At 38.4% G+C, this 14162-nt stretch overlaps 2 protein-coding genes across 2 annotated transcripts in view; both read left to right on the forward strand.

Annotated features, from left to right (window-relative positions):
- The window catches only part of LOC134672183 (endoplasmic reticulum metallopeptidase 1-like), a 37613-nt gene extending 30348 nt beyond the window's left edge, over nucleotides 1–7265 (forward strand). Inside the window, exons 18-23 of the mRNA XM_063530083.1 lie at nucleotides 270–468; nucleotides 1655–1821; nucleotides 2432–2559; nucleotides 2962–3176; nucleotides 3592–3762; nucleotides 4725–7265. Of these exons, the coding sequence (XP_063386153.1) occupies nucleotides 270–468; nucleotides 1655–1821; nucleotides 2432–2559; nucleotides 2962–3176; nucleotides 3592–3762; nucleotides 4725–4904 (1060 nt within the window). The 3' untranslated portion in view covers nucleotides 4905–7265. The remainder of the gene's footprint in view (nucleotides 1–269; nucleotides 469–1654; nucleotides 1822–2431; nucleotides 2560–2961; nucleotides 3177–3591; nucleotides 3763–4724) is intronic.
- An 873-nt stretch (nucleotides 7266–8138) lies between these two features.
- Nucleotides 8139–8996, forward strand: LOC134671702 (protein canopy homolog 4). The gene has a single exon (XM_063529534.1). The coding sequence runs from the start codon at nucleotides 8279–8281 to the stop codon at nucleotides 8924–8926; it is 648 nt and encodes a 215-aa protein (XP_063385604.1). The 5' UTR covers nucleotides 8139–8278; the 3' UTR covers nucleotides 8927–8996.
- Nucleotides 8997–14162: the final 5166 nt, after the last annotated feature.

Below are 14162 nucleotides of genomic sequence, written 5' to 3' on the forward strand. Positions count from 1 at the left end.
ATAATCTGATCAATCATTATCCTTACCTAAATACTATTTGTGGTGTATAGGATATAGTGAGGGATATAATGTAGACGAGATGCATCTAGGACATTACCATTTATTGACTGACCTGACATATCATTCAAAACGACGTAACCATTCCAAACAGCTCGGCGGCTGGAGGTCGCATACACTACACTATTCTATACTATAACATACAAGAAATAATGTGAAAGCTATGAGATATATTGATTTTTAGTTATACCGGTATCGGTCCCCGTTTTCAGGTTCATTCCAGCCCTATGGACAGTGGGCCTGTCCGCGTCCAGCATCGCGGCGTACTTGCTGCGGCTGCGGGGCGGCGCCGCCCTGCTCTGCTGGAGCGTGGGCGCCGCGCTGCCCGCGCTGCAGACGGGTTATGTGGCGCTGGACGCGCTGACCATGTTCGTGCCGATCATGGGCCGCGCTGGACCGGTGCCGCACGACGTCAGTACTTTACACTTTTTATCAATGTTATTATACACAGCAGGCCAATGTTATTCTACACAGTAGGCCAAGCACATGATTGGTGCGACAGTATCCCGCGCCGTGCTCTGCTGCGCCGACGCCGAGCTCACGGAGATCTGCCTCCGCTCTATCTGCCCAACGGTATCCAAGCTTCTTAGTAGACGTACTAAGCTACGGATCTACAAGACCGTGATCCGCCCCATTCTGATGTATGGGTGTGAGGCTTGGACACACTTTTTTATGTTATTTTTTATTCCCATTAGGACTATTTTACACAGATCGACTGTCCCACAGCAGGAGAAACTCCTTCCTTCGGGCAAACTCTGCTCCGCTCGGCTCAGCATTGCTCCGAGCAATTATTAGGGTTGACACAACTTGAAAGTGCCTTTGCGTGCACGACCACAGATAATGGCTTGTGAATTTTGACAACCCTAAATAGCCGAAAGGGATATAGTGCCATATATTAGAAAGGGACAGCATGATTCGACCCTGAACCGCTGTCAACCTTCGTTTTGTAGGAAGTTTCCTTTCTGTACGGTAGTACTATTATTTATTCTGTGCCCACAGTAAGCCTTGTATATCTTGTGTACTTGTAATTCTTTGTTGCATGTGACCCATTGCATCCGTGATATTTTAGTACACAAACGAAGAGATCTCCAATAAGTAGAGACTGAAATTAGTGGCCGCCATAGAATAGACATTTTTGTTACGGCAGGCCATGTGGGCTACCGACGGCCCACAATTATTAAACACTAGTTTTTATTTTGACAATGAGTAAAGTACAGTGTTTTAAACCGGTTATTTACTTATGAAAAGTAATTTATCCCAAAAGGAGAAATGAAAAATATAAACAAATATTACTCATTTAAATTTAACGTCCCGAATAATAATGGGCGTGTATTGTGTTTTATGTAAGAACAACTTGATTCCTGACCTACTGTGAAACCTACATTTACTATGTCATCGGCATTACATTGATTTGAAAAGTAAAATTATTATGACTGACTGTGTAACGATTTTTGGTGCGTCACAAATCAGTTTCTTCGATAGTACAGTCAGCTGCAGAGATAGTTGACCCCCGCTGCAAACAAATTGCTATGTAAGGGGGGTAAGTTATATATGCAGTTGACTGTACATATCCGTAATGCGCGCATTGGTCTCGCAGATAGTGATGGCCGTGGTATCGGCCTCGCTAGCGATGGCGGCTTGCTCCTGGCTGCTGCCGCTAGTGTCTGTAGCTCGGAAACTACATCGACTAGCACTAGCAATACTGGTGCTACAAGCAGTAACGTTAGCTGCAGTACTGTTGACGCCGTTGGGTAACCCTTACAGGTATGTAATACCATGCATAGAACTACATTAACACTCAGCGCTATGTGGGTCACTGGCGACCCACATGGCCTGACAGTAAAGTTGTTGTATTTTTTCAGATGGCTTTAGTACGGTGACAGCTGTCATCTCTATTCAATAATTTATAACTTTAAAACGCAAAATATACTTTAAGTTGACAGTTGTCACCGTACCCAAGTTATGTAAAAATACTTTAATGACCAGCTGCTGTGCTGTACTTAAATTTTTGTGGGCCGCCCGCAGGCCACATTGCGAGCCGCTACTAATGTTTTGGTTGTCCAATACCACTGAGTGTTACTGTACACTGTACATATGTATACCATCGATGTCTGTTGAGATTCCATTCTATTATTACCCCCTTATTCATAAAACTTTACGGGCCTGATTTAGTTAAATTATGTTTTATCCCTTTCTTACAAATACATAAGTCATAATGTCAGATAAGGACAAACGATTATTAGCTAATTGAGGTTTGTAGCGCGTTTATGAATAAGGGGGTTAGTCTTTAATGTAATGTAACAATATATTATCTATCAATATTCGTTGAGTGCGTTGTTGTATTTGAAGAATTATGTAATCTTTCCTGATATAGTCCCACTCGGCCGCAGCGACTAATGGTGTTCCACACGCGTCGCACCGACCACGTGACGGGGACGCAAGAGAATCTATACTGGATGCCCGATCTGGACAGCAACTCGCCGCATTCGCTCGACCCGTATGGTGCGTATTATGGCTACGGAGTGGTAGTTTTAGTCGAACTCTTTAATTCGTATTGTATGGGCGTCCGCTAGATGGCGCGGGTGCACGAGGCGGGTGCACGCACGCGGAGGGCTCGGAACCGGTTTTTTTGAAAAACCCGAAATATCACAATACTTTTAATAATTTTATGCTCTTTACGTAGGATTGAATCATGTTTTTAGGTAACAACTTCGTATTATTATATTGTCCCATTAAAAATGAAATGATAAACCAAAGAACTTAATAATACCGATATTTTTTGTATGAAGAAAAAACCGGTTCCGAGCCTTGCGCACGCGGGTGGCATTGTAGGTAAAACCCCCTCAAGTCTTCCTTTTCCATCGATTCCTCAGATTTTTAAAATCAAGGAGAGTTATTTCCCAGTGGCCGCATTCAAGTCAGCCGTCCCGACCTCTGCCGCGGAGTGCTCGCGCTGGGTGTACTGCGGCGCGCCCTACTACCTGCCGGCGCGCGCCGTCGTGCCCCGAGGACACTCTGCGCCTGCGCCCGAGCCGCCACTCACTAAAATAGACGTACAGTTGAAGCTGGAGAGGAACCCCAATGTGTTCCGGATGAATGTTACAGGGCCTTCGCATGTGGTAAGTGTTTTAAACACGTGTTTTATAATTCAAGGCTCGGAAACCGGTTAAATTTCGAAACCGTTGTCATGTACTTGACGCAAAACCTTTTAATTTCGATTTTGTTCGTAAAACCGTTATTTGGAAACCAGTTTTTAAGCGAACATTAATTTCCATAAAATTCTTGTCATATCAACCGGTTTAGAACAATAAAAACCGGTTTATTTATATGCCGTCTTGTCGAATAAACCGGTTTATTTAGGTTATGATTAAGTTCTTAAAATGCGTTCTTATGAAAATTCGGATTAAAACCAAAATAAACCGGTATTTTACCGCTATTTTAAAAACCGGTTCCGAGCCTTGTTATACTTACCATGTTTAAGCAAATAAAATATTTCTATTTGAAAGCGGTTTGTCTTAATGATTATTTGAGCAGGTGGTAATACTATCCCCCTGGGAAGGCGTGAAGGTGTCCCACTATACGGCTAGCGGGGCAGGGGGTGGCGTGCCGCGGACGGCGGAGCCCCGGGGCGCGCGGGAGACATACTTCCTGGCGCTACACGACGCGCGCGCGCCGGCGCCCTGGCATCTCACCTTCGATCTAGAGGTAATCAACTAATCATATACACCGTGTTTTTTTTTATCTCCGTTAATTTCAAGGGTGCATTCCTGAGCTTAAAATCAAGTAACTTTCTCAAAGACACCGATATTCTAATTAACTCCATTTCGGATATAATCAATAATTTATTTTTTTCCTCTAAGGTCTCTACAAGTGGGTACACTTGCCTTAGGGCTGGTTTACATATTGATTAGTGTTTAGAACGAGTTCATACATTTGCTACTAAACTTAAGTACAATCTCGGTCGATCGATGTTCGAAATGACATTGATATGTCACAGATTTCAATTGTTTGGTTGAGTTAAATGTAATGCCCGTGTTACAACAACGCTATATGCTACATTTAATTACTTTTTAAACTTTTTTTTTTTCAAAAAAAGCCAAAAAAAATTTTTTTTTTCAATTTAACTATGCCATTTAGTTCTCTTAAACGTACTTAACCATACCCCGAAGTTAACGGAATTCAATAAAAACACGGTGTATAATAAAATTATATCTCGCGTTTATCAGTAGTAAACTGTAGTTAGTTTTTACACTACTAGACGGATATTACAATTATTTGGAAGATCTCCATTTTTATTTTTAAATATTTCATCATTTTTTTTCTAAATAACTAAATTAAAAAAAAAACTAACTAAAAACTCAGTCTAAAATAAATCGGTATACAGAAGATGTTACCAAAGCGGTTTTGAAAAAAATTTATGGACTTCTTTTAAGTTTCTTTTCCTTCGCAAAGTATTTCTATTTAGAATCAGAAGCAGTTTTTGTTAAAAGATATAAAACATATCATTTATATCACGCTTTTTGTATGAATCGAACAAATAACAAACTTTGAAAGTAAAATCACAAATTATCATGATTCCGATAAGAATTAACCCTTTCTCCTTATGAGACATGTTTTTTCTAAAATTTCTAATAATTTCGGACACTGTAACATATAATTGATTTTAGTTGGAAGATGGCGCCTCACCGCCCAAAGACGCCTGGGTGGACATATCAGTGGCGGGCCACAGTCAGTCCGGGCCGACCAAAGAAGCGCCTGCGTTGAAGGAATTACTAGCTTCCTTACCGCCGCATGCCGCACCCGCCGCCACTGGATGGGGCGTTGACTTACACTTGTATAGAGTGTAGTATACTGATTGTGACTTATGGTGGTGATGGTGGTGATGATGGTGGTGGTATGGTGGATTCGACATACAGATTGTGATTCAGATATTATGTTAGTGAGTAACGAACAACATTTCGGCGATGTTTATTGTTTAATTAAGAAACTTTTCATATCATACCACGCTGTGGAGACGCGTGGGTTATGGATAGCCCCAGGCCAGTCCCGGCCATTCAAGAAGACACCCTCCTGAAAGAGTTCCTTACCTGCTTCCCTCACGCTGCTTCGAACTATAGTGTAACCATGGTATAATAATATACTCCGCCTGGTACTCTCTTCCCGTCTTTTCGTGGTCACGTGACTGACACAAGCCTACGTCATCATGCGACAGCGCTATATGATAATATGCGATAGCGCTATATAAAGTGGCAATGTTATTGTGACGTAGGCTTGTGTCACTCTGGGAAGAGAAGACCATGTTTTATTAGACTATGAGTGTAATTAAAAATAAATATTGTATAGTGGTTATAGTGAGTTATGGAAGAAAACAAAATACTTATTATAAAAAGCTTTGTGGGCTGCCGGCGGCCTATAAGAATACAGCATGAAAGCAGGCTATTATGAACATTTAGGAACTTCGCCGACATGTTGTTAGAGTGTTTAACCCTTTACCAGGCTGACAGTTCAAAAACGAAAATCGAATGTCAGTCTTACTGATCGAAAATAGAACATATGTGTGAAGTGCCGTATGTGGGAAATATATATACCTTAGCCTGGTAAAGGGTTAAGACATTGAGAACTGTGATAGATAAATAATATCATGATTATAGTGCGTATACAAAATAACTTGTTGACGAAAAGGTTAACGTAAAGGTTGTAATTTACAAAGTACATTAAAATAAAATAAAAAAAACAATTTAACTTATTTTAGTGCTTAAAAATGTTATGCTTCTGACAAAATTGTAAGTGAAAAAACTATTATGGTGATACTGTAAATATTGGTACTATCTATTTGGTGCACTCTGTTGATTTTGTATTTTAATACCATAGGGATATCAGATTAAGTACATATTTTTAACTCTGTCACAATCATAGTAGGCCAAGCAATAAGAAGTTATAGAGGGAAATGCTAGGAACACAATTTTTTACTACGTAACTTTGTTTGGACTAGTTAGGAGGTGAACATATCAAAAGTCCCCGGCCGTAGCCCCGGTGCTGGGGGGTAGAGGGGAGAAAGAAGGTCTCATTTTTCGGTTTTTCACTTATATCTTGGAAACTTTGCGTCTTAGCGACATGACTACTAAGACAAACCAAAAGCTGATAAAATTTGTTACAAGTTTTATTCAGTCAAGTTTTTCGATATCTTGAATAGTTTTTGAGATATCCGCTCTTGAAAGTTTATTTAGGGCTTTCAATTTTATCTTGATATCTACATTAGTGACACTGCTAGACCGTGTTTGGTATCATTTTCGTATAAATCGGGGGTGCTGAATTCAGTTTTGGTATCACATTGACACCATTCCTAAGAAAAAACATATAAACTTTAAACAAATACCTTTTTTTTTAAATTCCTCTTCACGCTTAAACCGCTCAACCGATTTAATTGAAATTTGGTATACAGATATTTTGAGTCCCAAGACAGGACATAAGATACTTTTTATCTCAATAATCATCCTTTAAAGTTGTGAAATGGAGTATGGGGGGAATTCAAATTCGTCGACGAAACTGAATTCCTGAGGTTAATACTGCTCAAGGTAAGGTTTGAAGTCATGTTTGGTATCATTTTCATCTAAATCACAGATGTATTCCGTCCTAAATTTCATCTAAACCGGTTCAGCGGTTATTGACTCCCCATACAAACTTCCACCCCACTTTTCACACCCTCAAAAGATGCTTTTGGTTATTAAAACTATCCTCTGTTCTGTGTCGAGACTGAAACTATTTCTATACCAAATTTCAACGAAATTGGTTCAGCAGTTTAAGCGTGAAGAGGGGTTTAAAAAAATATTTTTTTTTAAAATTTTGGTTTTACTTCGGAATAGTGTCAATGTGATACCATAAATGAATTCAGCACCCCCGATTTATACGAAACTGATACCAAACATGGCCTAACAGCTTCACTGACGTAGATATCAAGATAAAATTAAAATCCCTAAATAAACTTTCAAGAGCGGGTATCTCAAAAACTATTCATGATATCGAAAAACTTGACTGGATAAAACTTGTAACTAATTTTATCAGCTTTCGGTTTGTCTTAGTAGTCATGTCGCTAAGACGCAAAGTTTCCAAGATATCAATGAAAAACCGAAAAATTCGACCTTCTTACCCCCCTCTACCCCCCAGCAGCGGGGCTACAGCCGGGGACTTTTGATATGTTCACCTCCTAACTAGTCCAAACAAAGTTACGGAGTCAAAAATTGTGTTCCTAGCATTTCCCTCTACAACGTTTTTTGAGCATTCATTTCTTGACCTATAGGGGAAGGCAGTGAGCACTCGCCTGTATTGTCAAATAAACCCTTTACCAGGCTGACAGTTCAAATATGACAATCGAATGTCAATCTTACTCATCGAAAATAGTACACATGTTTGAAGTGTCGTATGTGGGAAATATATATCCCTTAGCCTGGTAAAGGGTTAACTATTCTTTGTAGTTCTTTTTTTTTAATAAGTTGTTTTTCTGGAAATCATTGCGATTACGATTTTCCTGTGGTTTTTCAATGCTTAGTTACTTGAATGGTGTGAAATAATTTCTTTGAATTACAGTCAGAATCAACATCCCTATTTCGTGTAGGTATAGGAAGTCTGCGTGTGGGCTTAAATTATACATTTAAATGTACTTTTAATGTGGATCAATCCTAATTCCTATTGGTGGATGTCTTACGAAGACAGTGTTTTTTTTTATAGAGCCCACGTTTTTTCTATAAAAATGTAAGTGACGATGAAATAATTTTCAGTAATAGGACATATTATAGGACATTATTGATCTGGAAGCTACTTCAAACCCGCTTTCTGCAATGTCTTTATTGCAATTTTAACTATAAGTACCCAACACAATGGCGGACCAGGTCAAGTTAGGATAAAAAATAATATAATATCTCTTTTTCTGTGTGATAGCTGCGATGCATACCATTCTTTATCATGTCTCAATAACGGACTCAATTATGTTATACATCCGCAATCTGTTTATACCAATGGGCCTATCGCATACCACCACGCCCTTATCTTGTTTCGTAGCCTTTGTTTCGGGATAAGAGAATATTTACTATGGCAACATTCGCGTATAAAGCTCCAATGACAGTTCGTATTTGACAGTTTTGACACTTCGCATCTGTCAGTTGGGCGGTTTCCTACCGTGCTTTGTGTAGCTTTTACGGTGTAAAGTGTAAATAAAACTATTAAAATGATTGTTAGAATATCGTCCCTTTTTCTACTAGTATTACTATCGTCTACAAACTGTGATAGAGACGTTGAAGTCCGTTCAGAAGAAGACGTCGGCGTAAAATACGCAAATCGTTGCGAAGTTTGCAAGATATTAACCACCGAATTGCAGGCAAGACTCGAAGAAACCGGCAAAATTCACGATGTCATCGAAATTGGATACTCCCTCGACGATGTCCAGCCGAAGAAGAGAACTAAATATGAAAAGTCCGAGTTAAGATTGATTGAATCATTAGAAGGAGTCTGTGACAGGATTTTAGAGTACAATATGCATAAAGAACGAGAAGATAGCACCAGGTTCGCTAAAGGCATGAGTCAGACGTTTAAAACTCTTCATGGATTAGTTGATAAAGGTGTTAAAGTAGACCTTGGTATTCCACTCGAGTTGTGGGACAAGCCATCGGCAGAAATCACTCACATGAAGAGTCAATGTGAAAGCCTTCTGGAAGAAAATGAAAGTGTTGTCGAAGACTGGTACTGGAACCATCAAGGAACTGTGGATCTAATGAACTATTTGTGCACTAAAAATGCATTACGGGGAACGGATGATTCCTGCCTCTACGAGAAGGTGCCGGAAAAAAATACTAAGGGAGATAAATCTGAACTTTGATTGTAATAATTTGTAGAAAAACTGATCAAATATTCTTTTATAATAAAATAATAAACAAAATGTGATTTGATTTGAGTGTTTAATTTTATCTATGTGTTTATTAGAAAGGTACAGAGAGACCTTTATATAATTTCCACTTTTCTAAACAGCTAGTGTGGCAACATAGGAATTTAAATTTGGGCACTTACATATTATATGGAGAAATCTCTTCACTCACAATATTTAAAACAAATGATAACCTACTCCTGTTTTTGATGTTCCTTGCAGTTTATTTAAGGAAATGTGACCATGAAGTCCATGAAAGATTCCTTTATATCAATGGTGAATTGTCAAGGCCTAATTTACTGCATATAATTAAGGTGTAGTGCCCTGTAGAGGATTATTCCCACTAGTTACCACCAAGTTGCTACCAGTGGTAACTACTGGGATTTTTATTCCCCCCTTTTACCACCAATTCGGTTTGGTGGTAACTACTGGGTTTTTTTTCCCAATAGGTATCAGTGGTAAAAGGTGGGAAATATATTCCCACTGGTAACTAGTGGGAATAATCCCCTGTAGACCATCTTTCTTTAACATTTGCTATGTTACTCGTTAACACAGTCTGTACTTGGAATAGTGAGTAGGTACAGTGGCGTTCAAAAGTGCATGGATGGATGTCGACCGTAATGCCTTAATATTACGGTTGAAACATCTCCATGCACTTTTGAACGCCAGTGTACCTACCTATAAAACTGCTATCATTTTATATAGGTATAAGTGGAATGTGATGAATACTTATAATATATAGAATAGATTATATTTCCTCTGCCACATACATACATGACCAGAATTTGCATGATAAAAATGTTTGTTTTGTCATTGACTTTTAGGTTGAGATAAAGTGAATACCTATAGTTAATGAGTGTAATCTACTTTTATTTAAGAGAGAGAGTGCTTAGTTTAGCTTACTTTTTTTTATGGTTATTATGTTATAATTAGTTCCTATTTCGCCGTATTCTTGTTTCGTCATATTTTTAACCGACTTCCAAATCTAAAAGAAGGAGGTTATCAATTCGGTTGTGTTTTTTTTTTTATGTTTGTTACTCCATATCTCCGTCATTAATAGATCGATTTTGAAAATTCTTGTTTTAATTGAATGTATATGCATACAGATTGGTCCCGTTTTTGTCAAAACCCAGTTCTGATGATGGGATCCATGAGGAATCGAGGGAACTCCTCAAATCTTAAAGGCATACATATAGTGATTTTTGGGTTTTTATCAAGAAATCAAGCATATACACCCAAAAAAGTGACATTTGATGAAGTGGAACTGCTGATGATGATCAGAACGGAACTCTTTAACGACGCATAGTTCACGGTTGGCGATTTGTCCTCTTCGTTATGTTTGTTAAGCAAGTTAAGTTTTTAAGCCACATTTTTGTCAAGCTCGAGTTCTGATGATGGGATCCATGAGGAATCAAGGGAACTCCTCAAATCTTAAAGGCATGCGTATAGAGATTTTTGTATTTACATCAGAAAATCAAGCATCTTCATTAAAAACTGTTGCATTTGATGAAGTGGAACTACTGATGATGACCAGAACAGAACTCTTAAACGAGGCATAGTTCATGTTTGGCGATTTTTCCTTTTCGTTAAGTTCGTTAAGCAAGTAAAGTTTTTAAGCCACATTTTTGTCAAGCTCGAGTTCTGATGATGGGATCCATAAGGAATCGAGGGAACTCCTCAAATATTAAAGGCATACGTATAGATTTTTTTGTATTTTCATCATAAAATCAAGCATTTACATTAAAAACTGTCGCATTTGATGAAGTGGAACTGCTGATGATGACCAGAACAGAACTCTTCAATGACGCATGGTACACGTTTGGTGATTACGAATTTCGATTTTGACTTGGACTGGGACTCGGACTCATACCCGGATCCGGTTCGGACCCGGACCTGGACTTCGATCAGGATTCGGACCCGGACTCGGACCCGGACCTTGACCCAGAAAACGACTATGATACCTTAACTAAATAAACAACTATGATTACCTACCATAAAATTAGTGTAGGTATAAAGTACGATGATGCCAATCTTACTAGCCCCTCCCGCTTAAACCCCCGTACAACGCACGGCATGCGCCATTAAGTGGGTTAGGTTAGGTTTGAACTGCGATCCTCACAGAACCGAACAAGAATTAGGTTAGGTTAGAACTGCGAGCCTTACAGAAACGAAATGCTACTTGAAAAGTGGGTTTGATAAAGATAAAGATAAAGATAAAAAATAGTTTATTCAAGTAGGCATATTACAATGCGCTTATGAACGTCAAATAAACCTTTACCGGCTCCAACCGTACACCTCTGCCCCGAGAAGATTTAAATCCCCCCTCAATTGGAGGAGGGTATCCCAATATGGGACCGGCAACAAACTCGGCGGGACACATCTTTTCAAAACATTATTACATCTTATAATTAACATGCATTACGAGTAATTAATACAATTTAAATTACTATAGAATTCATGCAATTATACTCAGTGAGTACATAACTTTATAGAATTTGATATAAAAAATAAACATATATGCACATGAAATCACAAATACGTAGCTCTTTCAGAAAACAAATCAAATCTTACAAAAGGAAAAGAAAATAAAATCAATAAAAGAAATGAGAATACATATTATATGAATCTAACTGATTGTTATGAGATGCTTTCATACAATTTGATGTGCTTTCTTACCTGAGCTGAGTCACCTTTAACTCTACACATAATACAATGTTTTTAATTGCTACTTGTCGTTATTACAGTTTCTGGTTTGGACCATGCATGTTTGTCTGTCAAGTAGTCCTCGACTCTGTAATAAGCCTTCAACATCAATGACTTTTTTAAGTAATTCTTAAGAGCTGGAAAGGGTAATCTTAAAGCATCCTCAGGTAACTTGTTATAAAAATGAATGCATTGCCCAACGAATGACTTCTGTACTTTACGAACACGAAACTTTCTGATAGCAAGATTAGGTTCGAACTGCGATCCGCACAGAACCGAACTGCTATCTGAGGAGTGGGTTAGGTTAGGCTAGAACTACGATCCTCATGGCTCCTCTTCACGATGGGCCAACGCCGGCCACTCCAAGGGACGCATTTATGCGTTAGAGGGAGCAAGTGATATTGCGATCTCATTCTACCGCATGGCTGCGTCCCTTGGAGTGGCCGGCGTTGGCCCATCCTGTAGAGGAGCCATTATACAGAAGCGAAATGCTAGTAGAAAAGTGGGTGGTTTAACCAACTTTTCTACATAATGTACCATCTACAATAATCTTTCATCGGCCCCTATGGAAGTCGGTTTTTTTTTCTTAAAAATTATTATTTAGTTGGATTGTTAAGGACTAACAACGGTCTAAAGAGAATTTAGTGAAACAGGAATCTGGCGAACCAGCCACAAATCGTGAAATAGAAATTGTACAATCTAAATTTATCTATTTGTAATAGATCAATATCTGTGGTCGTACACGCAAAGGGACGTCAAGTTGTGTCAAACCTAATAATTACTCGGAGCAATGCTGAGCAGAACGGAGCCTAGATTGTCCGAAGGGTGGAGTTTCGCACCCCTGGCATAGTGTAGGTGGGTGTAGATTTAAGGTGGTTATGCTAGTGTGTAAATCGCCTTAGTTTAAAACTTTACTCATAAGATAGGTAGGTAAGGGAAAAATATAGGTAGATAGCTTAAAAAAATTGAATAATTTTTGGTGCTGTTTGTTTGGTGTTTGTTTGTTTTCGGTGTCGTTGGTTTTGTTTATTTGTTTGGGTAACATCATCTTCAAGTGTACAGGATGTAATTTATTTACAATTCAATTCGTGTTAGTCACAGAATAAATAATAGTACTAGAGAGTATTAGGTATGTACATACAGAAGGTTCACTCACTAACAAAATGCGTCAGATATGACCGCTAGGTAGTGGCGCAAGCGCGAGCAGGCGTACGTTCCGTAGCGGTGCGCGGCAACTACTACTGCTAGACACCAAAGTTGGTGTGGGCCGCATGCCATGTACTTGTAGCGCCACGCCTGGTTTGGACGCTTTGGTGTAGATAGGCAGTTAAGATAAGGTAAAATATTATCACCTACATGACAAAGAGGATTCGGGTGACAAGCAAGTCACTAATTAACACCATTGAAATTATTGGACAATAAACCGTGTTACAAGTGTAATAAAGTGCATTAATTGTTACTTTAATTTTTTGATAGTACTTAGTGACTTTTGCTTGTCACCCGACGTTATATATGTAATAATAACATTAGAGTAGTGTGTATTGTAAACACTTTACAGTCAAATTTTACAAAATACCTATTTACCAGTAAATTATAGATCTAAAGCTAGGTTTGCACTAGCGCCACTAGCAATCAATAACTGGCATTGCATAGGGTACGCACAGGTTGCTTGAGATATCACAATTTTTTCTCTGTTCTATTTATTCCAGTTGTTTAACACTGGCATACAGGGAGTAATAGCCTATATGACTCCTAAGGGATTAATATTTTTTATTATTTCAGCACTGGAAAATAATAGCTCCAAAGTTTTCAGACCCAGATCTAGTTATTGTGTAAGTAATCTTATTGTTAAACTCTTAATTTGTTTACTTGATTGGCGAATGAGTACTGTAATATTTATCTAATCCCATTCCATGTAGCGGAAGCAGTTATAAAGTTGACCCAAAAATTTTTTATTAAGCTATGAGCTTCATCACATATGTTCCTTGAGTAATTCTAAGCATTTCAAGCCTGGGAGGCAATAAGAAATGTGTGTCTACTCGGATTTGTAATGGATTCAAACTTTCAACCCCTTTTTAACCCTGTTAGGGGATGAATTTTACAAAACGCTGAAATTACTTTTCCTGTCTTTTAATAATATCCCCAAATACAAAGATTCAAGTCCCGCGTTCGAAAATTTTTTTGATATCCATACAAACTTTCAACTCCTTTTTCACCACCTTAGGGGATGAATTTTCAAAAACGCTGAAATTAGTTTTCTTGTATTTTAATAATATATCGTTTTACGAAGTTTCAAATTCCTAGCTTAAAATAAAACTTGAACCCCATACAAACTTTCATCCCCTTTTTAACCCCCTTAGGGGTTGAATTTCTCAAAATCGCTTCTTATCTCTTGTACACTTTATAAATGTAATCTAGTGTGCAAATTTCAACTTTCTATCTTTTGTAGTTTCGGCTCCGCGTAGCAAAAATCTCCAACCAAATTTTT

This window comes from Cydia fagiglandana, chromosome 16 (assembly GCF_963556715.1).
Source record: "Cydia fagiglandana chromosome 16, ilCydFagi1.1, whole genome shotgun sequence".
NCBI lineage: Eukaryota > Metazoa > Arthropoda > Insecta > Lepidoptera > Tortricidae > Cydia > Cydia fagiglandana.